The sequence below is a fragment of the Myotis yumanensis genome, unplaced genomic scaffold, assembly GCF_028538775.1.
Source record: "Myotis yumanensis isolate MYYU_CA2020_CCGP unplaced genomic scaffold, mMyoYum1.0.hap1 SCAF_7, whole genome shotgun sequence".
Classification (NCBI taxonomy): domain Eukaryota; kingdom Metazoa; phylum Chordata; class Mammalia; order Chiroptera; family Vespertilionidae; genus Myotis; species Myotis yumanensis.
In genome coordinates this window covers 93,277,985-93,303,478 of record NW_027223758.1, presented here as the reverse complement: position 1 = coordinate 93,303,478, position 25,494 = coordinate 93,277,985, and the positions used below count along the sequence as shown (strand labels likewise).

The window sequence follows — 25,494 nt, the reverse complement described above, 5'->3', positions numbered from 1 at the left end:
CATCATCCTTTTCCGAGATGATTTTATGCCCGGCTGGCGTAGCTCAGTGGTTGAGCAGTGACCCATGAACCAGGAGGTCAGGGTTCAATTCCCGCTCAGGAAATGCTGGTTTGTGGGCTCCATCCCCAGCAGGGGGTGTGCAGGAGGCAGCTGATCAATGATTCTCGCTCATCATTGATGTTTCTCTCTCCTCCCTTCCTCTCTAAAATCAATTAAAAATATACTTAAAAAAGGATAAAATGATGAACTTTATAGCTGCATTTTCTCTCAATAGAAAATTGTAATAAAAAAAGAGACAGGAACTGCCATAAGCAGCACTATCATTCGGCTGATTTTGGCCTTGGACACCATTCGGGGTGGGGGGCCAGGCTGGAATGCAGCCGAGTCTCTGCCTCAGGCGTCTGCATCTCCTCAGCAGATTACAGGCCGCTACCCCCCCCCTCCGTCCCCCCCCCCGCCCCCCTCCCCCCCTGCATCCTGAGTGTCGTCCACAGTTTCCTCAGGTGGGGCTGGCGTTGCTGACTCTCTCTGTGCTCTTCACACGTACCTGCTGCTGTGGGGTCTGTGCAGGAAAGTGCGTCAGCGCTGCCTAACCGTCCGGCACTGGGGTTTGAAGCTGGGGTCACCTCGGGGGACCATGCCCAGTGTCCAGGAAACCATACGTCCTCCTGGAGGCGTTACGGGGAGCGTGTGCCGGCCACTTCCTGTTGCCCTCGGGGCAGGGGCGGCCGCTGGACAGGACCCAGGCCTTCCACAGGCTCCTCGAACTGTTTGTTCTCCAGCTCTTCCCAAAGGTCGAGTTAGAAACACACATTTGTCAGGACAACCTGTCAGACTTGCTGATGTGCTCACACCCTTCACACCAGGCCCTCTTCTCTGCCTTTCACGGGAGGAGAACCAGGACGGGGTGGAGGTGACGAGCCTCTTGGTTCCACAGGTTCTCACAGGTTTGTCTTGGAGACGTGGTTGGCAGACAGGGAGCTGTGCACGGGGAACGCACACGTTGATCTCGTGTTCAGTCACGTTAACCAGTCACAGCTGTTGGCCTTCATCTGTTTGGATGAGGGGGAGGATTGTTGTCTGAAATGTGTTCAGAATAAAAATCTGGCCCGGCCGGCGTGGCTCAGTGGTTGCACATCGTCCTATGAGTCAGGCGACCTATTCCTGGTCAGGGCACACGCCCGGGTTGCAGGCTCCAGCCCCAGGGGCGGGTGCGAGGAGGCAGCTGATCAGTGATTCTCTCTCATCATCGATGTTTCTCTCTCACACCCTCTCCCTTCCTCTCTGAAACCAATACGAACATGTCTAAAACATGCATCTGCACGCAGACCAGCCGCTGTGCGTGTGTAGGACCCGACGATCAGAGACCATGCAGCCAGCAGGTGTGTGTGTGTTTGGGTTTTGCTTTGTTTCGATTGGACTCGGATATGCACATTCACCATTTAACCATCTTCCTGCGCCCCGTGCGGCGTGTGAAGTGCAGGCACATGGTTGTGCAGCCGTTGCCACCGCCATCGCCACCACCACCGCCTGCAGAGCTGCGCGTCCTCCCACAGGGAACTGCGCCCGCCACGCGGCGACTCCCTCCCGCCCTTGGCTGTGTGTTTTTAAAATCCTCACTGGAGGATATTGTTTTATTAATTATTGAGAACGGAAGGAAGGGAGGAGGAGGGAGGAGAGAGAAACATCGATGGGTTGCCTCCCACACGCGCCCAGACCCAGGCCAGGGGTTGAGCCCCTGGCTGAGGTCCGTACCCTTGACCGGGAGTCGAACCCTTGACCCTTCAGTCCCAGGTCCAATGTTCTAACCACTGGGCACCAGCCGGGGCCCCTTGTTTGCTTTTGAAGTCTGAGTTGGGGCCTCGTACTCCTGTCAGAGCGCCCTGTGCCCCCAACGGGAGGCAGCAGACACTCCCCGGATGTGTGGCTCCCACGAAGGCCTGGCAGTGCTCAGGACTGCGGGATGGGGGTGCACTCGGCCGTGTGATGCTGACAGTTGAGGACAAAATGGAAAAGCCTGGAAAGGCCATTCAGAGGCGCTGGACCCGTTGCTGACTCAGCACCAGGCGACTTGGAAACGACGCTGTGGGCAGGCCTGGCCTTCGGCAGCCGCCACGGCAGCGGGGCCCCTGGGTCCCAGGTGAGCGGGTGACTGAGTCTGTGGAGAGCTCGGTCTCCCGGGGAAGCAGCTCTCCTGTGTGGGGAGGCCCAGTGGCCGAGCTGGGACGGCGTGGGAGTGAGGAGGTCCCCGCAGCCCGTTCCCGTGGGTTATGGGGCAGCTGTCCGCCCACAGCATCAGGAGCGTGAGCGGCTGCTCTCAGGACCCAGCCAGGCTCTCCTCCCGCACTGTGGGCCGTGCCGCTGGTCACTGTGCCTTTTGCCTCTGACGCTGCAGGACGCTCAGTGCGTGTGTGACTGACCTTTGGCGGGCGTGCACGGCCTCAGGCAAGGGCTCGGAGGCCCTCACGCCAGCCCGTTCCTTCCTCCTCTGGCCGAGGCCCACTCTGGTTTCACTCATCCTGCGTGGCCAGCGTCACGGCCGACTCAGCTTCCTTCCATCCGGCCGCCTCGCTGCCACCCGCACGCTCACTCCTCGTCAGTGTGGCTCAGTCGTCATCACAGCCCCTCCCGGCACCTGTCCTTCGCGCTGTGAGACCGTCGGCCCCACTTGGCGGCTGCTGCCCTCCAGGCTTCTGTACGCACCTGGAAGTATCGTTGCCCTCACGTGTTCACAGCCCGTCCACCTCTGCTGGCCGTGGGCAGGGACCAGGGGCCGCTGCTCTGTGACTCCAGCCGGCCCTGCACCAGGCAAAGGAGGGCCAGAGGTGGGAGTGAGTCACGGGCCGACTTGGGAAAGACATTGGACTTTGCAGCGTGGAGGCGATCGGTGCCGGTTGGCAGAGACCTTTGGGGGTAGGGCGGGGTCGGCCTGATGGTATTAAAGAGGACGGAAGGCCGGGCAAGGAGAGGTGGCAGGCCAGGGAGGAGAGGAGAGAAGGACTGAGGAAGCCACTGAGAGAGCTGTGTGCCGCCCAGGAGAGCGAGGTCTGTTCTGCGTCAGACGGCGTGTCTCTGTGGGTAAGCGTGTGGCCCCAGGCTTTGGGGAAGGTGGCGTGTTCCTGGGGTAAGCGTGTGGTCCCAGGCTTCGGGGAAGGTGGCGTGTTCCTGGGGTAAGCGTGTGGCCCCAGGCTGCGGGGAAGTGGCATGTTCCTGGGGTAAGCGTGTGGCCCCAGGCTGCGGGGAAGGTGGCGTGTCCCTGTGGGTAAGCGTGTGGCTCCAGGCTGCGGGGAAGGTGGCGTGTCCCTGTGGGTAAGCGTGTGGCCCCAGGTTGCGGGGAAGGTGGCGTGTCCCTGTGGGTAAGCGTGTGGCCCCAGGCTGCGGGGAAGGTGGTGTGTTCCTGGGGTAAGCGTGTGGCCCCAGGCTGCGGGGAAGTGGCACCTCCTTGGTGTGTAGTCACTGAGTTGAGGTCTTGTTTTGAGAAACGTCTGTCTGCTCCATGGCAGCTCTGACTGCCCTACCTCCTGTGGCATTCACTCTGCACCTGCTTTTTGTTAAGAAGTTTCTGTTGAAATGCAAAGCCCCTGTCTTGTGGCATCCTGAGCCGGGGCTGAGGGAGGTACCCGGGGCTGCAGGAGGGAGGGCAGAGGAGGAGCAGGTGCCCATCACCATCACCAGGTGCCTATCACCATCACCAGGTGCCTATCACCGGGTGTCCATCACCAGGTGCCCATCACCATCACTGGGTGCCCATCACTGGGTTCCCATCACCATCACTGGGTGCCCATCACCATCACTGGGTGTTCATCACCAGGTGTCCATCACCATCACCAGGTGCCCATTGCTGGGTGTCCATCACAGGTGCCCATCATCAGGTGCCCATCACCAGGTGCTCATCACCCGGTGTTTGCCCGCCCGAGATAGGCCACACAGCGCCATCTCTGTACCAGCTCGTATTCTGGGCAAGGCCCCAGCCAGGTTGTGCTGCGTAGCTATAGGGGGGGTGGGAGTTTTTCCTGAGTCCGAGGCGTCTCTCTCCATCGCCTTCAGCTCAAGACAATCCACCTGCCGAAGCGGCACATTTCGGGGAGACCCGCACCCCATCAGCGACACCCCCGTTACAAGCAGTGACGCCCCTCAGATAATGCTGACCGATTCTGACGGGATCCTTCTGTTGGACTCTTTAAATTCTTCATTTCTCACATGAAACGAACGTGACAACGTGGAGGTGAAAGTCCCCTCCCCCCATCCCCCGCCCCCAAGACCCCCGTCAGCTCTCCTCAGGTGTTGCTCACGCGGCTCCTTCCCTCTCTCTCCTGTGCTGAGCTGAGTGCCTGCGGGTGAGCCTCCCCGGCCTTCCCGACGCTCCCCCCCAGCACTCGCCCCCGTGCCTCCTGGGCTCCAGCCCAGCCCGTCCCCTGTCCTCGGGGTTGTACACGATCCGCTTGCCTGACCCCGACGGGCGTTCTCCGAGGCCGAGCGGCGATCACGGTGCTTGAGTGTGGACTGCGAAGTGGTGTCGGGTTGTTCTTGTTTAGGGTTGTGTTAAAAGCACGTTCTCTATGTCATCAGTCCGTTTTGGGGGGTATAACCTTAGCAACTGCTGCTTCATCGCATGGCAGGCTGTCCCTTGTTGTGGGCTTTACGGCTTGTCTTAACCCCAATAAAATATGGTGACTGACAGCACTGACCATGAAAAGTACCTCTTCGGATGTCTCCTGCCATACCTGTTTGGTATAAGACACGGGACAGACAAAGCCCTCTCTCTCATCTGGCCGTGTTATGGCTGCAGACATCAGCTCAGCGTGGCCAGCACTGGGTCCGCTGTGAGTAACTCCACCATCCGGGTCCGGAGTCCAGGCTCAGGGCCGCTGGCCACGACGGCGCTGTCAGCAGTGTGACTAATCAGGTTAATGTGATAAAAACAAGGCTCCGCGGCCGGCTGAGTGTGTGCGGGGGAGAGGGAAGCACTAAAAATAATGATTTCCTGGACTTCTTGGCTGAGCCATGTTAAGGACAGGAACGGAAACGCGTTTGAGGAAGTTTGCCTGATGGTCTGGGAGCCGGGCGTGCTGAGTGTGGGTGACTCGCTCACGGGAAGGTGGACGTGACCTTGAGTTTGCATTTTAATAAATACCGAGGGACCGTGGAGAGTGTTCTGAGGACGGGGGACCATGACTTTGAGCTGAAATACAGACGTTAAACGAGGAGACAGGAAACCTGGGTGCACACACGTCCGGTGCGTCCGGCTCAGACGGCAGGCGCCGTCAGTATGCTCGCTGCCCGTCACGTGCCTGGGCACGACGCTGTCCTGTGCGGGATAATTAGTCCTGATCCCCAAGCAGGCAGATGGCTCCACGCGGAACACAGCCCAGTGGGGACGCGGCATTTTCATCCCCAAATCCCTGCCCGGGAATTCGATGTTACCTGGACACTCTGGCTTCAGCTCTGGAGGATTTAAGTAACATCCCACTTAATGGGCCCAGGGCATTGTGGTTCGGCTGGTTGAGCGTCGCCCAAAAGGTTGCTGGTTTGATTCTCAGTCAGGGCACATGCCTGGGTTTTTGCTTGGTCCTGGTGGGCGGTGTGCAGGAAGCAGCCGATCGATGTTTCTCTCTCTCCCTTCCTCCCTAAAAATCAATAAACTATTCTTAAAAAAAAAAAAAGGAGCCTGGGTGTTGCTCAGTGGTTGAGTGTCAACCTATGAACCAGGAGGTCACAGCTGGATTCCCAGTCAGGGTACAGGCCCGAGTTGTGGGCTCGATCCCCAGTAGGGGGAGTGCAGGAGGCAGCTGGTGGATGATTCTCATCATTAATGTTTCCCTCTCTCCCTCTTCCTTCCTCTCTGAAATCAATAAAAATGTATTTTTTAAAAAGTAATATCATAGCAGAAGAAGTATTTTTTAGAATACATATATATTTTTAAAAATATACTTTATTGATCTTTTACAGAGAGGAATAGAGAGTTAGAAACATTGGATGAGAGAGAAACATCGATCAGCTGCCTCCTGCACACCCCCTACTGGGGATGTGCCTGCAACCAAGGTACATGCCCTTGACCGGAATCGAACCTGGGACCCTTCAGTCCGCAGGCTGATGCTCTATCCACTGAGCCAAACCGGTCAGGGCAGAAGTATTTTTTAAAGTATTTTGAATTACCTCTGCTGTTTTGTCTGTAGGATCAATGTCATTTATGCTTCTCACAGCTCAGCTACTCTAGCTTTTTCTTTATCGTGAATTTTAAAAATGGAATGCTTTTTTGTAAGTTATGCTTAAGATGCTTTGAGAGGGAAGATAAAAGTAGAAATTTGGAAGGGAGCTGCTGAATTCGGTCTGTGGAAATCTCTCCTGGTGTATAAAACCCGTGTGACTGCGAGTCGGTATAAGCCCCTCTGGCGTGCGGGCGCAGGCTCTGGGATCCCGGGAGGTGGTTCCGGGCGGTGGCGAAGGACAAGGGCTGCTTGGGTTTCACCGCGGATCCTCAGGGGAGGCGCTCGGGCTGTCACCGAAGCCCAGTTCCAGCCGCTGACATGAGCCTGCTCTGCCACAGATTCCGAGTCTGAGCGGTCCCTGAGTCGGCTGGAGGCGGTGACCTCGTGCTCCCGTGAAGAGGAAGGGCAGCGTCCGATCCCAGGAAAACACAGGATGTCCGAGGGCCAGGACTGCGGCGGGGGCGACGCGCTCTCCAACGGCATCAAGAAGCACAGGTAGGGACCTTGACTGTCACTCCATCTGCGTCTCCCGGCCTCCTCCCCGGCCGCGCTGGCTGAGCTGGGGCTGTGGCCTCAGAGAAACAGTGCGGTCAGTGTGTGTTCACGTAGAGGAGACGCCGTGCGGCCGGGGCCGGAGCGGGCCTTCGCACCGGCTCAGGGGAACGTAAATCTTTCTTTGGCCGCAGAGCTGTGCGGACCTGCCGAGCCTGGCGCGGGCTCCGGGCTCCGGGCTCCGGCTCCGGCGAGTCCTGCATCTTTTATGACCGCCACCGGCGCTATTTTGGTTTCCAGTCATTCGATCCCCGGGTTGGTCTTACTCGGAATGGATGAGGTATCGCCTGCCCGTTGATTCCATCTAGCTGCATCTTCACAAAGACTTTTATTGAGAGCCGGGTTGGTCGAGCACGTCCATTTACGCTGCCTCAGAGCACGCGTGTCCTTTTATCCCCGGGACGATTTCGTCCAGGAGACCGTCCCCGTTAGCGAGACGTGACGGACACCAGAGTCTCCGGTTTCAGCCGCGTGTGCCCGCGGAGCACTGGGCACGGGCACATGGAGGAGCCGTCCGCGTTCCGGGGGATGTGGGCTGTCCTCTAAAAGCACTCGGGTCAGAGGTGACGAATGGCCAGTTTCCACAAGGTAGTCTTTGGTTTATTATTTGCGGAATGTGTCACTTTATCTCGTTTCCTGCACCGTGATTCCGGCACAGTTGGTCTCAGTGATTGTTCTCCTGGAAAAAATCCACGGGTCACTCCTGATTCACGTGGATTTGCCCCTTGTTAACAAAATGCCTCACTTTGTACTTGTTTTGACAAGATCAGGGAGTTTTAGGTAACAAACTAGATACAAGCAGTTTCCTCCTGTTCAGGAGGAGGCCTCGCCTCTAAGCAGGTGACTGGTGGTGCCTATTTTTATTGATTTCAAAGAGGAAGGGAGAGGGAGAGAGAGACAGCAATGCTGTGAGAATCATTGCCTCCTGATCGCCCCCTGCTGGCCCTCGAGCCTGCACTCAAACAGGGGACCTCTTCGTTCTGGGCCAACCCGCGGAGCCACACCAGCCGGCAGGAGTTTTATTTTACTTGTTCTTGTCGTAAAGTTCTTCTCTAGCCAGACAAACAGCAGATGCCACACGTACTTTACAAGTTTCATCTTAGAGGAGGAAGACAGGTGGCGCTTCCGGTGTCACCCGATCCCTCCTGCCCGCCCGTGAATTGCATCAGAAGTAGTTTGTGTTGTGATGGGCGGTTACTAATAGTGAGTCATTTGAATTGATGACAGCGTTGGTGGTGTTTTAGAAAAGCAGGCCCAGGTTGCTGTGGGGGTCGGCCGGAGTGGCCATGACATGCATCTGCGGTGTCAGGGTGCATCTTTACGTAGCGTGAAGTTTGTCTTCCGCCTGGTCATATATTTTTGTCTTTTTAATACTGAAAACCATGGTGAGGTTTTGTGTTGACGGCTTCTCGCCCTCCTGCCTGGTCCACAGGTCACTTCTCTGCTCTGGGACCAGTTCGTTCCATTCATTCTGAGCTGAATCCTTTCACTTGTTAGCACTTGACCCCAGTTGCTCCATTTGGTCAAGAGCTCAATGTCATGTTCTCTGCTCCTGGGTCGGGTGTAAGAGAAGCTGACACAGAACACGAGTCAGGATGTGCACTGTCGGATTCGGGTTCTGGTTCTGTAAATGTTATTCCCTGTAGTGACAGTACTAATGGGTTAAAGGAGGAATCCATGGGTCATCCTGATAGAGAAAGAACAGCCTTCAGTGAGATTGTTAAACAGCCGTTGATGATGAACACATGTCTCGGCAAACGCCAGTGGAAGAGACCCTCCAACCTGGTTGAACGTGCCTCCCAGATTGCTGGCTAGTGAGACACTTCAGACGCTCTTGTCTGCAGGACCAAGACAGGGATGCTCTGTCGTCTCTGTGATTCAGCTCTGTCCGGGGCGTCGCAGAGACGGTGCCCAAACTTCAGATCAAATAAGTGAAACACTGATTTCACGAGACACCCGCCTCCCTAGACAGCACGTTTGGAGGCATCTCGACCAGGGAGAGGGACGGCAGCTTGGCAGCGGGGCTGGGCACCGAAGAAGGGCTCGCATGGCAGTGCCTTCTCAGGACTAGCGGCTGCTGGGCCCTGGGGATTGGAGTCAGGAAGGAAGGAAGGAAGGAAAGCAGCACAGCCCTGGGGGGAGGGGGGGGGGGAGTCAGCTGGGTGAGCGTCCCGTACACCAAAGGGTTGTGGGTTTGATTCCCGTTTGGGGCCGTGTGGGAGCAGTCGATCAATGTTTCTCTAAAACATCAATGTCTGTCTGTCTCTCTCCCTTTCTCCTAAAAAAAACAATAAAAAATATCCTTGGGTGGGGATTAAAAAACAAAGGGCAGCAGGAATCTAAGTTCATGAGGACGACTTCCACAAAACCAGGTTGACTTGGGAGCTCACTGCCGGGAATTACGGGAACTGTCAGACATCTTCCCAAAGGTTCACCTCCTACGAGTTTAAAAAGCAGGTAGAAGAGGGTGCTCTTTCCAAGCCTGAGGCTCCAGGGCCCCAGGCCCAGCTCCTGACCCTGCTCGGGACCCCTGATCCTGCTCGGGACCCACAATCCTGCCTGAGACCCCCAATCTAGCCCTGGGACCCCCCGATCCTGCCCGGGACCCCCAGTCCTCCCTGAGACCCCCAATCTAGCCCTGGGACCCCTGAACCTGCCCGGGACCCATAATCCTGCCTGGGACCCACAATCCTCCCTGGGACCCCCAATCCTGCCCAGGACCCCCCCTGATCCGGCCCGGGACCCCTGAAACACCTCTCTGGCTGGGGCTCTGGGAAAACCCACACGCACGCCCTCTGGTGCCAGTGCTCTGTGAACAGCGGCCGGAGACAGCACCCACTGGCTCTGCCGACGCCGCATCTGTTCTCGTCCTGGTTTCTGTGGGAAGTGAGAGCAGTGGGGGGGCGCCCCTGACCTGTGAAGCTTCACCTGCGGGAACAAGAGACATGCAGCGAAGGAGTCGATGTTGTTTGCCTAGAGAAGGAAGGCAGATAAAGAACATGTTCAGGCGTATACTCCCATTTTTAACACTTGGTTGTGGACGTTTCCAAGCAAATGGAATAATATAGCGAGCCCTTCAAAGCCCTCGTTCCTCTTCAACAGGATCATGCACCCTGCTGGTTTCCAGACTCTCCCGCCCCCGCCGCCCCGTACAATTATATCAAACCCCACACACTGTTGCATCTGTGCTTCTGCACGCAGCGTCCAACGGGACTCGCTCATGTTCTAAAACCACGGGACCACGATCTCACCTGAGCAGTAGCGTCTTCATCGTCATCACAGATTTCGCTCGTACTCAGATTCCTCTCGATGGCCCCCTCAGTGCCAGGGTCGTTGGGTCTAAAATGTCATTTAATGGGAACATCTAGAAGGTCCACACTCGGCATGTGGTCGGTCTGCCTCCGAGACGGTGTCCTCTCCTCTTCCCTGTTTATCTGCGGACGGAGCCGGCCGTCCTGGGAATAACTCGGTCGGTCTGGAGATGGCCTGTTGCAGCCCATGGCATCACACACGTAGGCTCTCACCCTGAGCGTCTGTGAACGCTGTGAGTCTGATGGCGCCAGCAGACCTCGGGTGGAATGGCTTGGCACAGACCACGTTGGAGGCGCACGCTGGCCCATTCCGGCCGTGTGGGCACCTGCCCCCCGGCTCTTCTTCGTTTCACGTCGAGATGGCTCTGGGTCCAGGCGCTGTCCGTCTGGCCGTCCGTGGACACGGTGGCCCAGCAGCCTTGGTCCCAGAGACTGAGCAGCCACTGCTGATGTCATGAGGGGCTGCAGATGGTCGCGTGGCCTCCTGTCGTTCCTGTCACAGCTGGAGCTCATCTGTACAGAAGCTCCCTCCCTGTTCAGGGGCTGTTTCCTGCCGCCCTCCGTGTGGCGTGTGAGGACCGTGTCTGTGGTCAGCTTGTCCCGCCCGAGGTCGGATGGACGGAGGCCCTCCGTGTGGCGTGTGAGGACCGTGTCTGTGGTCAGCTTGTCCCGCCTGCGGTCGGATGGACGGAGGCCCTCCGTGTAGCCTTTGGGGTTCTTCTGACAACCCCGCTTCTTGTCATTTCTTTAGGAATAATTTGCATATGGTAATCAAGTCATCGGTCGCTGCCTTGCTTTCTGATACAAACAGGCGTGTCCGCGCCTCTGTCCGGTTCCTGCCTGAGCCCCGGAGTCGGAGCCGCTGTCGCTCCACAGAGCCTTGGTCTCGGGAGGAGCGTGTAGACACGGCCGTCCGAGTGACGGTGTCGTGCTCCTGGCGGCCCTGGTCTCAGTCCTTTTCCCTGGAGAGAAGTGGACCCCTGCCCCCACCTTTCTTAAAGGAAAAATGCTTCATGGGTTTATGCTCATATATTTCCATTAAAGTTTGGGGTAATAGGGTTCCCCCGTTTGCTTTATTCTAGTATATGTTTGAATCCCCTCTCCACCACATTCCAGAGCTCAAACAAGTTGTAACTTCTTTGGAACTCGACTTGTTCCTCTGTAAAATGGGCACAGTATTGGCTTGTTATGATAATTACATGAGATGATCTATGCAATGCGCTCACAGTGAGGGTAGCTCACTAGATGTCAGGCGCGTTAGGGAAACAGTGAGAAGCCCTAAGCAAAGGTGGGCAACCGGGACTGTTGTCTGTCTGTCTCTTCACTCACGGGAGCCTGTCTTGGGGCCCGAGGTCTGCGTTGGCCTCTGGGAAGTGCTGGCCTTTGACTAACCTGTTTCTCTTAGTAAACGTGAAGCAAGGAAGCCGTCCCCACAGTTAACGAATCAATGGTTGGTTTCCATGCTGTTCAGTGGGAACGTGGCTGTTTTGTATTGAAAGGACCAGGTTGGCTGCCTCTGGGGCGGCTGTGAACTTGCCCGTCAGAGTGTAAACAGGTGATGCTGGGCTGTGCTCGCCTCGGTCCCCCGGGAGCCGCGCGCCCCACGCGGAGGGAGGGCCCTCGGCTCCGAGTCCCGGGAGAATTCCAGTTCCATTCCCGTTTGCTTTCCACACTCGCACTCCTCGGAGTGCCCTAGCGACCGTCTGTCCGCGCTCGGCATCTGCTCCAGGCGGACGGACACAGGTCTCGGTGCCGGGGACTGTGCCAGCGTGACGGCCCTCCGCGGCCTTCTCCTTCCGCCCTCCGTGTCACAGTCCTCAGAGGCCGGCGCCAGCTTCCCAGGCCTGTGGGGTTCGCCTGGACAAACGCCCGCTGGAGCTGTGCCAACCGAAACCGCCTGCAGGGAGCTCCGCCCGCTGTGTGCTCTGCCGGTGGCTCAGGAGACACGGTCCTCTGTCAGGAGCCACGGCACCTGCTAGGGACGCGCCAGGGAAACGGCTGGGCGTGACTGTTTAGAGGCACAGAGGCCTCCAAGCAGGTCGCCACAGGCGTGTCTTGTGTCTTTAAAACCTTCAGAAGAAATGTCGTTCATGCACAGCTGTTCCCAACACATTATCACATAACACGCCTCGCCCGCCACTGCTGCTGAGTCACACGGACACGGGCCCTGATAGTGAGGACTCAGGCCTCGGGGCGGACTCCGCTGGCCACAGTGAGTGTTGTTTCTTTTTTTTAAATATTTTTATTGGTTTCAGAGAGGAAGGGAAGGGGAGAGAGATAGAAGCATCCATGATGAGAGAGAATAATTGATTGGCTGCCTCCTGCACATCCCACACTGGATATCGAGCTCACAGCCCAGGCACAAGCCCTTGACTGGAATCGAACCCAGGACCCGTCAGTCCACAGGCCGATGCTCTATTCACTGAGCCACACTGGCAGGGCCACAGTGAGTGTTTATTCTTCAGGCTGTTCCTGTTGGTGTGGCAGTGACTCCATGGACCACACATCCTGGTCCTCAGCCAGGAAGCACGTCACTGCATCTCACACGCACAGGACACATACATGTAAAGAGCAGGAAACACACATGTCAAGTGCAGGACACATGCATGACTAGCCAGGCGGATGCCAAGACATGGAGCTGAGCAGTGAGGCTGTGTGGGCGGGAAACACACATGTCAAGTGCAGGACACATGCATGACTAGCCAGGCGGATGCCAAGACATGGAGCTGAGCAGCGAGGCCGCAGGGGGGAGGGAGAGGCACGAGGGCCGCCGAGCTGAGGAGGACGGGAGTGGTATCTGGGCGTCAGGGGCACAGCTGGGGCCGCCCACGGTTCTCAGCAGAACAGGTTTCTGTGGGGAGTGAGTGGACACTTCAACACGGACCCCTCACAGGCGGGTGTCCCCTGAGCCCCAGCGTCTTGGTGTGAGCGCCTCGATGTGCTGTGAGAGGGTAGGGGAGGTCCCGCGGCCGTGCGCGCCGAGGGCATCAGCCCGCGTGCTCTCCGGGCTGGCGTCGCACTGGGACCCGAGGAGGACGCTCTGAGCGTGTGCTCTGTCCCCCTCCCCTGCGGGGCTGCCACACACAGCCCACCAGGCGGCTGGCCACTGTCTGGCCTCGAGGCTGCGTCGCTGACGGTGCTGTTCGCAGCGTTGATGGTGCGTCACAGGCCACTGCTCATGCCCGCATCGTGCGTTGGTGCAAAGGCAGCACACGCTCCGTGGCTTTGGCTCTCAGAACAGGGAGCCCTCACCGTCAGAATTACCCCCGTCCTCCGTCCTGCGGGACGGGGCTGGCCCAGGCCGCTCAGCCAGGAGGGCAGGGCGCTGACTCAGAGCCTCTAATCTGTCCTTAAACCACCACCTTTACAGATGTTCAGAGACGCAGACTCACCTCCACAAAGGCTCCGTATTGTGCCGTGTGAGGCACCTGGTCCCGGCCTTTGATTCCTGCAGTTCTGTGTGGGGTTTTATGCAACAGTTTACAGGGAATGAACACCGTGTCCCGTGTCATTGCTAAGCCCCTCTGCGGTGGCCCAGTGCTGGGCGCTGACAGGTTCCCGTGGACGTGAACTCGCGGGGCTGGATGAGTTTCCCCTCGTCCTGACCTGAGGCGGGCAAGGCCTGCAGTTCAGCAGGTCGGGGCCAAGGTGTGTCCATGGAACCAGCTGCAGGACACGTTCTCCCTCTGACCCCACCCACCAGCTGGCCACGCAGCAGGGTGTCCGAGGGAAGGGGCGGGTGTGACAGGCATCGTCTTCCCTGGAGACGGGCTCCTCAGGGCGGACGCTCGTTCCTCATAGTGAAGACCGGCTCGGGGGCGCTCCTCCTGTGTGACGGACGTCGCCTGGCTCGCCCGCCCGGAAGGACAGCTGCCTTGAGGCCAGGAGCGTGGTCGGGTCTGATGAGCCGTAGGAGCTGCCGTCCTTCTGGGAAGAGAACGCTCTTCTCCGCTCAGCAGCCGGGAAGGAACCCGAAGGGAGACGCACACACGTCAGGAACCCGCTGGAGGGTGGTGTGCGACAGGCGGAAGGACCCGGAAAGTCACCTCCTAGAAACGGTCCCTGGATGGGAGGAGGCAGACACTCCCCGGTCCTCGGGAAGGAAGGGGAAGCGGCTGGCGCAGTGACCACCAGCAGTTATTGGTTTCTCTGTCCTTTTGGGCTCTTTGTGTCCTGAGAAGTCCGTGCCCACCCTGAGCTGCTGCCCCTCACCTGCCCCTCCCGTCACCAACAGTGCTGCTTCCTCAGGCTCTTTTCATGAGAATAGCACGACATTTAATTCTCAAAGTCAGCAAATGAGCTTTTTCAGGTTAGTGTTATGGAAAAATCTGTACTAATAATAGCCTAGGTGGTGTCACGCCCTCACGTCGTCACAAGATGGCTGCGTGCACAGCGAAGGTGAGGCCCGGCGGCTGCTCGGCTGCTCCGTGGGTGGGGCCTGGGAGTCCCACAGCTCTGCACAGCACCGAGGAGGCAGGTCGTGGCAGGGGAGGCAGGTCGTGGCGGAGGAGGGCAGTTGGGGGCGATCAGGCCGGCAGGGGAGGACAGTTGGGGGCGATCAGTCCGGTAGGGGAGGGCAGTTGGGGGCGATCAGGCCTGCAGGGGAGGGCAGTTGGGGGCGATCAGGCCGGCAGGGGAGGACAGTTGGAGGTGATCAGGCTGGCAGGGGAGGGCAGTTGGAGGTGATCAGGCCAGCAGGGGAGGGCAGTTGGGGGCGATCAGGCTGGCAGGGGAGGACAGTTGGAGGTGATCAGGCCAGCAGGGGAGCAGTTAGGTGTTAATCAGGCTGGCAGGGGATTGGTTAGGGGGCGATCAGGCTGGCAGGCAGAAGCGGTTAGGGGCAATCAGGCACGCAGGCAGGCAGGCGAGTGTTTAGGAGCCAGAGGTCCTGGATTGTGAGAGGGATGTCTGACTGCCGGTTTAGGCCTGATCCCCCTAAACCGGCAGTTGGACATCCCCCGAGGGGTCCCAGATTGGAGAGGGTGTAGGTCGGGCTGAGGGACACCCCCCCCCCCTCCCATGCACAAATTTCAGGCACTGGGCCTCTAGTTGTTTTAACTAATAAATGCCCTGTGGGATGGTTTACTCAGCCTAGATCCTTAATGAATAGAAAACCAACGGCAGTTCTCTGCCAGCACTCACACAGCGGAGGCTCGGCCGACTCGGCACGAGGAGTGTGCACCTGTGAGTCTGTGACGGACCTGGAGGGCTCTCGGGAAGTGGGTGGAGGGTGAGCGGGGCTGCTGCTTCTCCACGTGTCCCTGTCCTCACAGGAGGAAGCAGGGAGAGAGGAGGAATTTCCAAAACGGAAGGTGCTCTCCACGCCACGTGAGACGTCCCCCCATCAGGGGTGAGATTTCTGGCGTCACTTCCTGTTCAGCCTTCTTAAAGTGCAGATTTGCAAACTGTATTCCTGATAATCTGTGGAAAGGTTGTTTCCAGGGAGATTATGCATCATTTGTGAAAACGAAACGCGACTTCTATTACTACAATAACTTCTTACAACATTGTTTTAAAACTCTAGTCTTCAATGTTGTGAATATAATTTAATAGTTACTTCTAATGGCTTCATAATTTGGAATACTGGTTCAATTTGAGTGTTTACTTAACAGCAGTAGTGCAGTCGAAATGAAAGATGATGAGATTCAAATACAAGCTGTTCATTGGGGTGCTATTTAAGTTGGGGGTTGGGGGAGGGAATTCTTTCTAAAAGTTGCGAAGAGAGGTGAGAAGTCTCTAATAACTGCAGGTGGACACACACAAGCACAAAGCGTGATGTGAACACGCGTGCACTTTGCCATTCCAGTACTGGAGTCTACAGAGTACTGAAGTCCGCTTCTCTGTGAAATTATTATCTTAGATTTTTAGTTAATTCTTTTGATCAGAGGTTAAAATTAGGTTCCCTCCCCAAATATGCAAATGAGTATCTTACTACTTAAAATTATGATCCCTTCAGAATATGTAATAACATGAGCAAATCTTTAATTGTGAAGTGCAATTGAAAGTGTGTAGGAATTTGGTTTTGGAAGTTTTTTAAAGAAATGATTTAGAGCTGAAACCGGTTTGGCTCAGTGGATAGAACGTCGGCCTGCGGACTGAAAGGTCCCGGGTTCGATTCCGGTCAAGGGCACGTACCTGGGTTTCGGGCACATCCCCAGTAGGAGATGTGCAGGAGGCAGCTGATCGATGTTTCTCTCTCATCGATGTTTCTAACTATCTCTCTCCCTTCCTCTCTGTAAAAAATCAATAAAATATATTTTTTTAAAAAAAAGAAAAAAAAAGGAAATGATTTAGAGACAGAAGATTTGATTATTTGTGTTTTCATATCATACTTGCCACTTATCCGTATCTCCCATCCCTCCCCCCAATTAAACTTAAATGGACGTTAGATGAAACTGTTTATGTTGAAGTGTTGAGCCTGCTGCGTGCAGAGCCCTGTGCAGGGTGCGGGGTGCGGAGGAGAACAGACACAGTCCCTGACCTCGGGGAGATACAGCCGCACGTGCCTGTGTGCGGTAGCCGGGTGGGGGGTGGGGGCGGGCAGAGGCAGGAAAAAGGACTGTGAGGTTCCTGTCCGCCTGCCTTACACCCGAGCGTTGGCGTTGTCTTCACAATCCCTTTGCTGACACGGCATCTCTGAGTCTGAGAGCGGTCAGCCATCCAGAAGGGATTTGGGAGAGGACCGCCCGCAGGTCGTTTCAACACCATTTAATAACGTCATTGGAATGTTTGAAGCACAAGAAAATTAAATTTGGGATTTTCTCTTCCATCATTTCAATTAAATGAAAAATGTGCCTGGCCGGCGTGGCTCAGTGGTTGAGCGTCGACCTCTGAACCAGGAGGTCAGGGTTCAATTCCCCGTCAGGGCACAGGCCCGGGTTGTGGGCTCCATCCCCAGTGGGGGGCGTGCAGGAGGCAGCCGATCCATGATTCTCATCGTTGATATTTCTCTCTCTCCCTTCCTCACTGAAATCAGTAAAAACATATAAATTTATTTTTCAGTGTTATCTGGACCGAACTGTTCTGGCACTTTCTCTCAGGTCATGAGACGTTGAAACGAAGAATACGAAGAGCTGCTTTCCCCATGTGTCTCCACCGCCATCTGATGAGACCCCTGGGCTCCTAGCTGGAGGTCTGGGCCAGGGTCCGAGTGGGGAAAGCTGCCGGGCCTCGCCCGGGCCTGACCAGGCAGCGCCGCGGCAGGGGCAGGGGCAGGGGCAGGGGCAGGGGCAGGGGCAGGGGTCCCGCAGGTGGATGAGGAGCTGTGGCTCGGGGCCCCCCAGGACGAGCCTCACGTAGCGCCCGCCCCCATAGCACCTCCCAAACCTGCACTGGCACAGTGTCCTTTTCAGAGTAAGCGTTGGCGGGGCAGCTTCACAGATGAGCTGGGCTCAGTTGGGGTCTGTCTCCAGCTCTGTGGGCCAGGAGCCTGGGGGGCCGCACGGAGCCCTGTCACATGGGAGAACAACCGTGATGGGCTTTGGCTGAAACCCAGCGATTGTGTGGTCCAGGGACGGCCCCGTGCCATCTGTCCGGCTGGAAATGGAGCCAGGGCAGCACTCGGCCCCTGGTACGGCGTGTTTCTCTGGGAGAGAAAGGGCGCATAGAGCAGGAGAAAGGCCCTCAGAGATCCCGGGGCGGAGAAGAGCTCACCCTCCGTTCCCCGGGCGTGTGGCCGCCGCTCTGCCCTCTCGTTTCTCCTGAGGGCCGCCTCCCGCCGCAGGAGAGACGGCAAGAGATGGAAATGGATCCTTCTCCGTTTAAATAATTAAAAAAATTTAAATCTGTTACCGAATTTAAAACCATGTATTCTCTCTGCCTCTTTAAAAGAATACTGTGGAAGATTGAGCATTTTCTGGACGATTAGGTTACGGACTGTTTTGTCTCAGGGACTTTACTGATTTATTTTGGCAGGGCATTTGGTTAAAATTCTTTTCCTTTTTATTGAACTCATGGGGTGACTCCGTTAGCAAAATGATACAAGTTTCAGGTTCGCAATCCATAGCACGTCGTCGGGGTTGTTCTCTTTCCACCCGTCAAGTCTCCTCCATCACCATCGTCCCCCCGTCCCCCTGCACCCCTCTCACCTCCCGCACCCCTTCCCCGGCATCACCACTGTCGTCCCTGCCCTTGAGCTCTCTCTTTATTTGCTCAATCCCTCCCCCACCTCCCGGCCCTCCCTCCCCCTCGGCAGCTGTCTGCCTGCTCTCGTCCATGAGTCTGTCTCTATTTTGCTTGTTAGTTCATTGTGTTCATTAGATCCCACATATGAGTGGGATCATGTGGTACTTGGCCTTCTCTGACTGGCTTATACATTTTACTTCATTATTACTTATTTTTAAATATATTTTTATTGATTTCAGAGAGGAAGGGGGAGAGAGAGAGAGAAGCATCAGTAATGAGAGAGAATCATGGATCTGCTGCCTCTTGTACACCACCCACTGGGGATCGAGCCCACAAGCTGGGCCTGTGCCCTTGACGGGAATCGAACCTGGGACCCTTCAGTCCACAGGCCGACGCTCTATCCACTGAGCCACACCAGCCGGGGCCTCTTCTGCTTTCTTGCTTCCATACTATTTCTTGTTTCTCTTTCCCGTCCGCTTTTGCCTTCCGTCAGAAGAGCAGCATTACCTTTACCGCAAGCATTTGTCGGGGGGTTGCAGCCCCTCGTTCAGTCTTCACACCTGTTCGGGCTCACACCCCTCGGCCTCCCCACGTTCCTGACTGACGCCCACAGAGGAGATGGAAGTGTCCTGGGCGTCTCTCAAACCGCACTGCATGGCAGTGGCAGGGAGTGGCAGGCCTCGAGCCGGGCGCACTGGCCCGTCACCGATCGACGGGCTTGGGTCAGGGAAAATGTGGCTGAAATGCCGTCTGCAGCCACACCCAGCGGTCGCGTAGCGGGCGGACCTGCCGCGGGAGCAGTGCCTGTCCCTGAAAGAGGAAAAGCCGTTGGGAGAACTTCACACGGAGGCTTTACCGCGTTTTTTATTAAAAACCTTAAAGTGTGACTCATTCATTCGGTTCATTTGTAGTCGTCGTTTAGGAGATAATTTTTGTTGCGTGTTTTCGTGATGGGGGTGGATTTCAGATGGCGGCCGGGCCGGCAGCCCTGGCCTGGCCTGAGGTCGGGGAACAGGATGCGCTGTTATCCCGGAGTTTGAGGGCCTGGTCCAGCGCCCGGCTCCCCGCGTGGTGCTGCCCTGTGGGCAGAGAGGGCGGGTGGCTCCCCGTGGGCTGGGGTCTCTGGACGCTGAGCTCAGAGCTGCAGTCAGTCAGCCCCCTGCCCTCCCCTCCGCCACGCCCAGGCTCCCGGAGGGCCTGGGAACCGCCCTCTGCAGACGGGACTCTGAGGGTCCCACGCGTCTGAGTTGCTAAGTGTTGCTCACTGTGGCGTCTGTGGGGAACCCCGAAGGCACGTGATGCAGGGCCTGACCTTCACTTTGGTTTTGTCCTTTGCTTCATTTCTTACAACCACTAAACTAGGCTGCGTGATGGCGTTTGTTCTATGATTTACAACCTGGACACGGTCGCTTATTTAAGTATCAGGAGATGGTGAGGGCACGGCACCCCCTGGGGTGGCCCGAGCTGCCGACCCCACGGAGAACGCAGGCATCACAACGGAAGCTCGAAGCTCGGAGCGCTGGTCTGGGGGGACCCCTGGGGTCGGAGGGCAGGGAGCAGGGCTCTGCCCAGACCCCCCTGCTTCCCCGTCTGCGACCCACTTTGTTGTTCTTTTTAAAAACTTACCTTTATCGTTGAAAGCATTGTTATGCCCAGATTTCAAGATTCCCAAGAAGCCACCAGGGAGCCAGCCAGTCCGATGCAAAAGCAAAGAGTCTTTTATTTTAAGCCCGGGCTTAGCTCCTCTACCTTCCTTACTGACGCAGCAGCAGGTGGCAAAGAGAGAGCAGTCTGCTCGAACCAGGGGTTTCATAGAGGGTTGGAGTAGGGGCGGGAGAGGGGGCTGTGCCCCCCGCCGATTGGCCAGGTGCGAGCTGGTGACCCATTACACAGGATGTGGTCATAGCGATGGCGTGCACTTCCCTTGATTACCATTGGTTAGTCCAGAGAAATGGTGGGTGTGGCTAGCAGAGGCTCCTTCCGAGGGGGAAGGAGCCTTCGCTGAGCACATGGTTCCATACAAAATGGAGGTCCCTTAATGGATGGGAAGCCGGCCACTCGGCTCCCATGCAAGGCCTGCCGCCGTGGGCGTCACCGGGAGGCGGGCCGCCCACCACCCCGCCTGGCCCTTGGGTCGCCCGCTGCTCGGCCCGAAAGTGACTCGGAGGCCGAGGAGGGCGGCCCGGGTCCTTCTGGGCGTCCGCGGGCCTGCGCCTATCTGGTCAGGCGCTGCCTCGGCCATGGCTGCCCGTCATCCTCCCTGCCGGATGCCTGCGGGGCCACGTGCCCCGCCGGCCCTTTCAAGCATCACAGACGCCCCCTTTCCCACTGCCCCCCCTGCCCCCCACACTGTGCGGTACCCGCGCTGCCTGTGGCTCTCAGATGAGGGGCAGCACCTTTCCTTCCTGTCAAAGCATCACAGCTGAGTCTTGGTTTCTTTTCCTTTTCAGGACGAGCTTGCCGTCCCCCATGTTCTCCAGGAACGACTTCAGCATCTGGAGCATCCTGCGGAAGTGCATCGGGATGGTGAGTGTGAGGGGGGAGGGGGAGGGGTGGGGGGGGAGGGGAGGGGAAGGAGGAAGGGTGGAGAGGGGGAGGGGGGTGGTGAGTGCGAGGGGGGAGGGGGAGGGGTGGGGGGAGGGGAGGGGAGGGGAAGGAGGAAGGGTGGAGAGGGGGAGGGGGGTGGTGAGTGCGAGGGGGGGAGGGGGAGGGGTGGGGGGAGGGGAGGGGAGGGGAAGGAGGAAGGGTGGGGAGGGGGAGGGGAGAGGGAGGAGGAAGGGTGGGGAGGGGGAGGGGGTGGTGAGTGCGAGGGGGGAGGGGGAGGGGTGGGGGGAGGGGAGGGGAGGGGAAGGAGGAAGGGTGGAGAGGGGGAGGGGGGTGGTGAGTGCGAGGGGGGAGGGGGGAGGGGAGGGGAAGGAGGAAGGGTGGGGAGGGGGAGGGGAGGGGAAGGAGGAAGGGTGGGGAGGGGGAGGGGGTGGTGAGTGCGAGGGGGGAGGGGGAGGGGAGGGGAAGGAGGAAGGGTAGGGGGGAGGGGTGGGGGTGGTGAGTGCGTGGGGGGGTGGTGAGTGCGAGGGGGGGTGGTGAGTGCGTGGGGGGGAGGGGGAGGGGAGGGGGAGGAGGAAGGGTGGGGAGGGGGAGGGAGGGGGGAGGGGTGGTGAGTGCGTGGGGGGATGGTGAGTGCGAGGGGGGAGGGGAGGGGAGGGGAAGGAGGAAGGGTGGGGAGGGGGTGGGGAGGGGGAGGGGAGGGGGTGGCCTGTCCTCCGGCAGGCGGCAGGGAGCCGTGCTTCCTGTGGAAGAGTCCTGGGGGCGGGGAAACGGGGGGCGGGCACAGCCGTGGAGATGGACCCTCCCAGAACCCAGTGCACAGGCTGGCAGGCTTCCTGTGGAGCGTGGTCTGTGCAGTCGCTGTGGCTCTGCTGTGACTTCCCGTGGGAGCAGGGACGGAGGTGACGCTCCACGTAGACTCCCCAGTTGCCCAGAACCCTCCTGGAGAGGGCAGACCCCACGGGGAGCGCGTCACTGCAGGCGGACGCCTGGCACAGAGCAGCTCCGCTCGCTGCGCAGGACGAGTGTGAACTCGCTGTTTGCGGGCTGGCCCTGCAGGTGGCCCGACGCGGGGGGCGGCAGCAGCCGGGGGGTATGGTGTGTCCTTCTGTAGAACAGCCCGTCACTCGGGCTGCAGTTCTGGGTCAAGTTCTCTCTGTGCTTCTCGCGTGACCTTTGACCCACGAGAACGGTGAGAATGTCAAACCTGCGTGGGCCGAGCCGTGGGCCTGTGTGCAGTTCCGTGTGCGACTAGATGCTCGGTGTGTCCCTGCGCTGGGAAGTGTCCTCCAAACCTCTCCATGGTGTCCTGGCGCCCCTTCCCCCCGGGCTGCGCCCACCTCGGCCTTTCCTGCTGCCCCTGCTCTCTGCCCGGGGGCTGCCCTGCCACGTCCTGCATGTGGGCCCCGGGGCTGGTCCAGGGGCTGGTCCAGGGGCTGGTCCAGGGGCTGGTCTCAGAGTTGGTCTCAGGGCTGGTCCCAGGGGCTGGTCCCAGGGCTGGTCCCAGGGCTGGTCCAGGGGCTGGTCCAGGGGCTGGTCCAGGGGCTGGTCCAGGTGGCTGGTCTCAGGGCTGGTCTCAGAGTTGGTCTCAGGGCTGGTCCCAGGGGCTGGTCCCAGGGCTGGTCCCAGGGCTGGTCCAGGGGCTGGTCCAGTGGCTGGTCTCAGGGCTGGTCTCAGGGTTGGTCTCAGGGCTGGTCCCAGGGCTGGTTCTAGGGCTGGTCCAGGGGCTGGTCCCAGGGGCTGGTCCCAGGGTTGGTCCCAGGGCTGGTCCAGGGGCTGGTCCAGGGCTGGTCCAGGGGCTGGTCCCAGGGCTGGTCCCAGGGGCTGGTCCAGGGGCTGGTCCCAGGGGCTGGTCCAGGGCTGGTCCAGGGCTGGTCCCAGGGGCTGGTCCCAGGGCTGGTCCAGGGGCTGGTCCAGGCGGCTGGTCCCAGGGGCTGGTCCAGGGGGCTGGTCCAGGGGCTGGTCCAGGGGTTGGTCTCAGGGCTGGTCCCAGGGGCTGGTCCAGGGGGCTGGTCCAGGGGCTGGTCCCAGGCCTGGTCCAGGGGCTGGTCCAGGCGGCTGGTCTCAGGGGCTGGTCCAGGAGGCTGGTCTCAGGGCTGGTCTCAGGGGGCTGATCCCAGGGCTGATCCCAGGGCTGGTCCAGGGGCTGGTCCAGGGGCTGGTCCAGGGGCTGGTCCCAGGGGCTGGTCCAGGGGCTGGTCCCAGGGGCTGGTCCAGGGGCTGGTCCCAGGGCTGGTCTCAGGGCTGGTCCCAGGGCTGGTCCCGGGGCTGGTCCCAGGGGCTGGCACTTCAGACGGTGTTTTCTGGGCCTGCTGCCTGGAGGGTCACCCAGTTACACTTGGCTGCTGGGGACCGGCCACTCTCCCGCGAGACCCCGCGTTAGGGATAATTGGCACCGTGGAGGCGCGTGGAGGGGTGGATGGGTCGTTCGTGTAAACTGTCTGGGAGGGTGTCTTCACAGAGAGCTCAGTCTTCGCTCCAACACCCCAGACGTGGGACCAGCGCTCACCTGTCTGTCTGTGAAGACGCGTCAGGCACACCTTGTGTTTGTCCGTAAACGAGATGTTCATGATTCAGTCCAGCCTCTTGGGAAGTGACATTTTCAGGACAAAATTAATATCCATTTCGATGCCTCAGCCAGTGTTTCCAAAACCTTGGTAAGCGCACTGTGACCGGGACCCGCACTGGTCCGCGCGTCCGTGAGAGCCAGCGTCCCAGCAGGACACTGTCTGTGAGTGAGTGAGCAGGAGTCCAGTGCATCCAGCCGGCTCACAGCCTGCGAGCGCACGGACCCCCGTGTCTGGAATCCGTCTCGGCTGCGTGGGCAGCAGCCCCTCTGCAAACACCCCCACGGGGCTGCATGGCTCTGGCCCTGGGGACGGGCTGCTGGCCGCCTCCCGCCATCCGTTCCTCCGGGCCCGTGAGGGGCGGTGTCAGGAGTTGGTTCAGACGAGTGGCCGACAGTGTGTCTAGTGACTGTCCAAGGCCAGCGTCTGTCTTCAGGAGCCTGACTAGCCATCGCCACTCTGTATTCGCCACAGAACGTTGTCCTCGCTGACCTTCCTTCTTGGAAGGTCGTTTATCGATGACCTCATTGTACTGTCACGAAAGCACATAGAAAAGTTAACATTCCGATGGCTATCGGTGACCGAAGGACTTTAAGTGCTAAAGCGTCTTTGCATCGAGTGTGTTAGTATATGATCAAATCACAAACATGACAACGAGGTGAACATACCAGGGGAAGGAGAGGAAGGGAACACCTTGTTCTCCTCTTCCTCCTGTTTTCCTGTCTGCTCCTCCCTGGGTTTGCCACAGGCTGCACCCAGGGCCCCGCGTGAGGTCACACACAGGCGCCCCCCCTTTCCCGCTCCATTGCCCTTCCTTCCTGGGGTGCATCTTCCACACCTGCCCCTGCCCTGGGCTGCCTGGGGGTGTGGGACAGTGGGGTCACCTGGGCTGTCTGGGGGTGTGGGACAGTGGGGTCACCCGGGCTGCCTGGGGGTGAGGGGCAGTGGGGTCACCTGGGCTGTCTGGGGGTGTGGGATAGTGGGGTCACCCGGGCTGCCTGGGGGTGTGGGACAGTGGGGTCACCCGGGCTGCCTGGGGGTGTGGGACAGTGGGGTCACCCGGGCTGCCTGGGGGTGAGGGGCAGTGGGGTCACCTGTGTGAAGGCGGAGGGCCGGGATGTCGGGGGTCCGGCCTCGGACAGTCAGTGGTGCCCAGAAAGCAGGGACCCCGGGCGGAGGGAGGAGGTGACGGACACTGTGAAGAGGGAGCCGCTGAGGAGCACAGTCTGGGAGACCTCGGTCCTCGAGGCCCTTGGATGTGAGAGTGACCTCACGTCCCCGGGAGCCGTGGGAGGTGGGGTGTCAGGGGGAGGACTCCCCAGCTTCCTCCTCCCGGAGGCACATCACGGGAGCAGCCCGTGCCGCTGAGGTCTGCGAGGAGCCCCCTCTCTGCCGGTGGTGGCTGCCGAGCAGCGACTCAGCCCAAGGCCTGAGCTGAGTTCCTGTCTAGAGCCCAGACCTTCAGCGTTTGTGCCTTTGGGCATCTCCACGCTGGGCTTTACATATAATCTTTCTCCCTGTGGGGGGGGGTCACACCAGAGAGGGGCCTACCTTTGTGTTGCTTATGTTGGTGCTCAGGTGATGAAGCAGCGCTCTCCCTCCCTCTCTCCTTTCTCTCCCTCCCTCCCTCTCCCTCCTTCCCTTCCTCTCTCTCTCTCTCTCTCTCTCTCTCTCTCTCTCTCTCTCCTTGGTTTATCAGCTGATGAGCATTCGCAATTAAGACTTCCTTCCGTGTCATCACTGGTTGCTGTGCATCTGGTGGGTACATTTAAACGTTGCTCTTAGCTGGGTCACAGGTAGAATTGCTCGGCATAAATATTTAATTTCCCCGCTGCCTGAGCTCCCAGAGGTAAGAGCATTCCAGCTACTGTTTCCCCTGAAACCTGGCCTGCAGGCTGCTTATCACTGCCTTTCCTCTGGGAACACACAACACCAGTGAGTGGAATACACCGTCTCGCAAACACAGTCGCCAGCGTACAACAGCGGTGTCTCCGTGCACGTCCGAGCGGGAACGGGATGGCGTTGGTGTCACTGAGCTTCTCCTCAATATCCGAGGACGGTAGATCTTAAAACTGGAATAACTAAGGTCATTTAGAAATAATCGCAGAGGAATAGAGGGATGGAGCGCAGGCCCGTCGCTGTGTAAGCGGCACGCGCTGCTCTCCGAGAGGAGGCCTCTTTCCCGCG

At 58.7% G+C, this 25,494-nt stretch overlaps 1 protein-coding gene across 4 annotated transcripts in view; it reads left to right on the top strand.

The window, feature by feature from the left end:
* OSBPL1A (oxysterol binding protein like 1A) overlaps positions 1-25,494 on the top strand; it is a 113,148-nt gene that overhangs the window by 72,246 nt on the left and 15,408 nt on the right. For 3 of the 4 annotated variants that reach the window (XM_070421266.1, XM_070421267.1, XM_070421269.1), the window contains 2 exons: positions 6,548-6,704; positions 20,647-20,722. In XM_070421266.1, the coding sequence (XP_070277367.1) occupies positions 6,548-6,704; positions 20,647-20,722 (233 nt within the window). Of the gene's footprint in view, positions 1-2,973; positions 3,079-6,547; positions 6,705-20,646; positions 20,723-25,494 lie in introns of those variants that run through there. The other variant, XM_070421268.1, reaches the window with a different exon arrangement.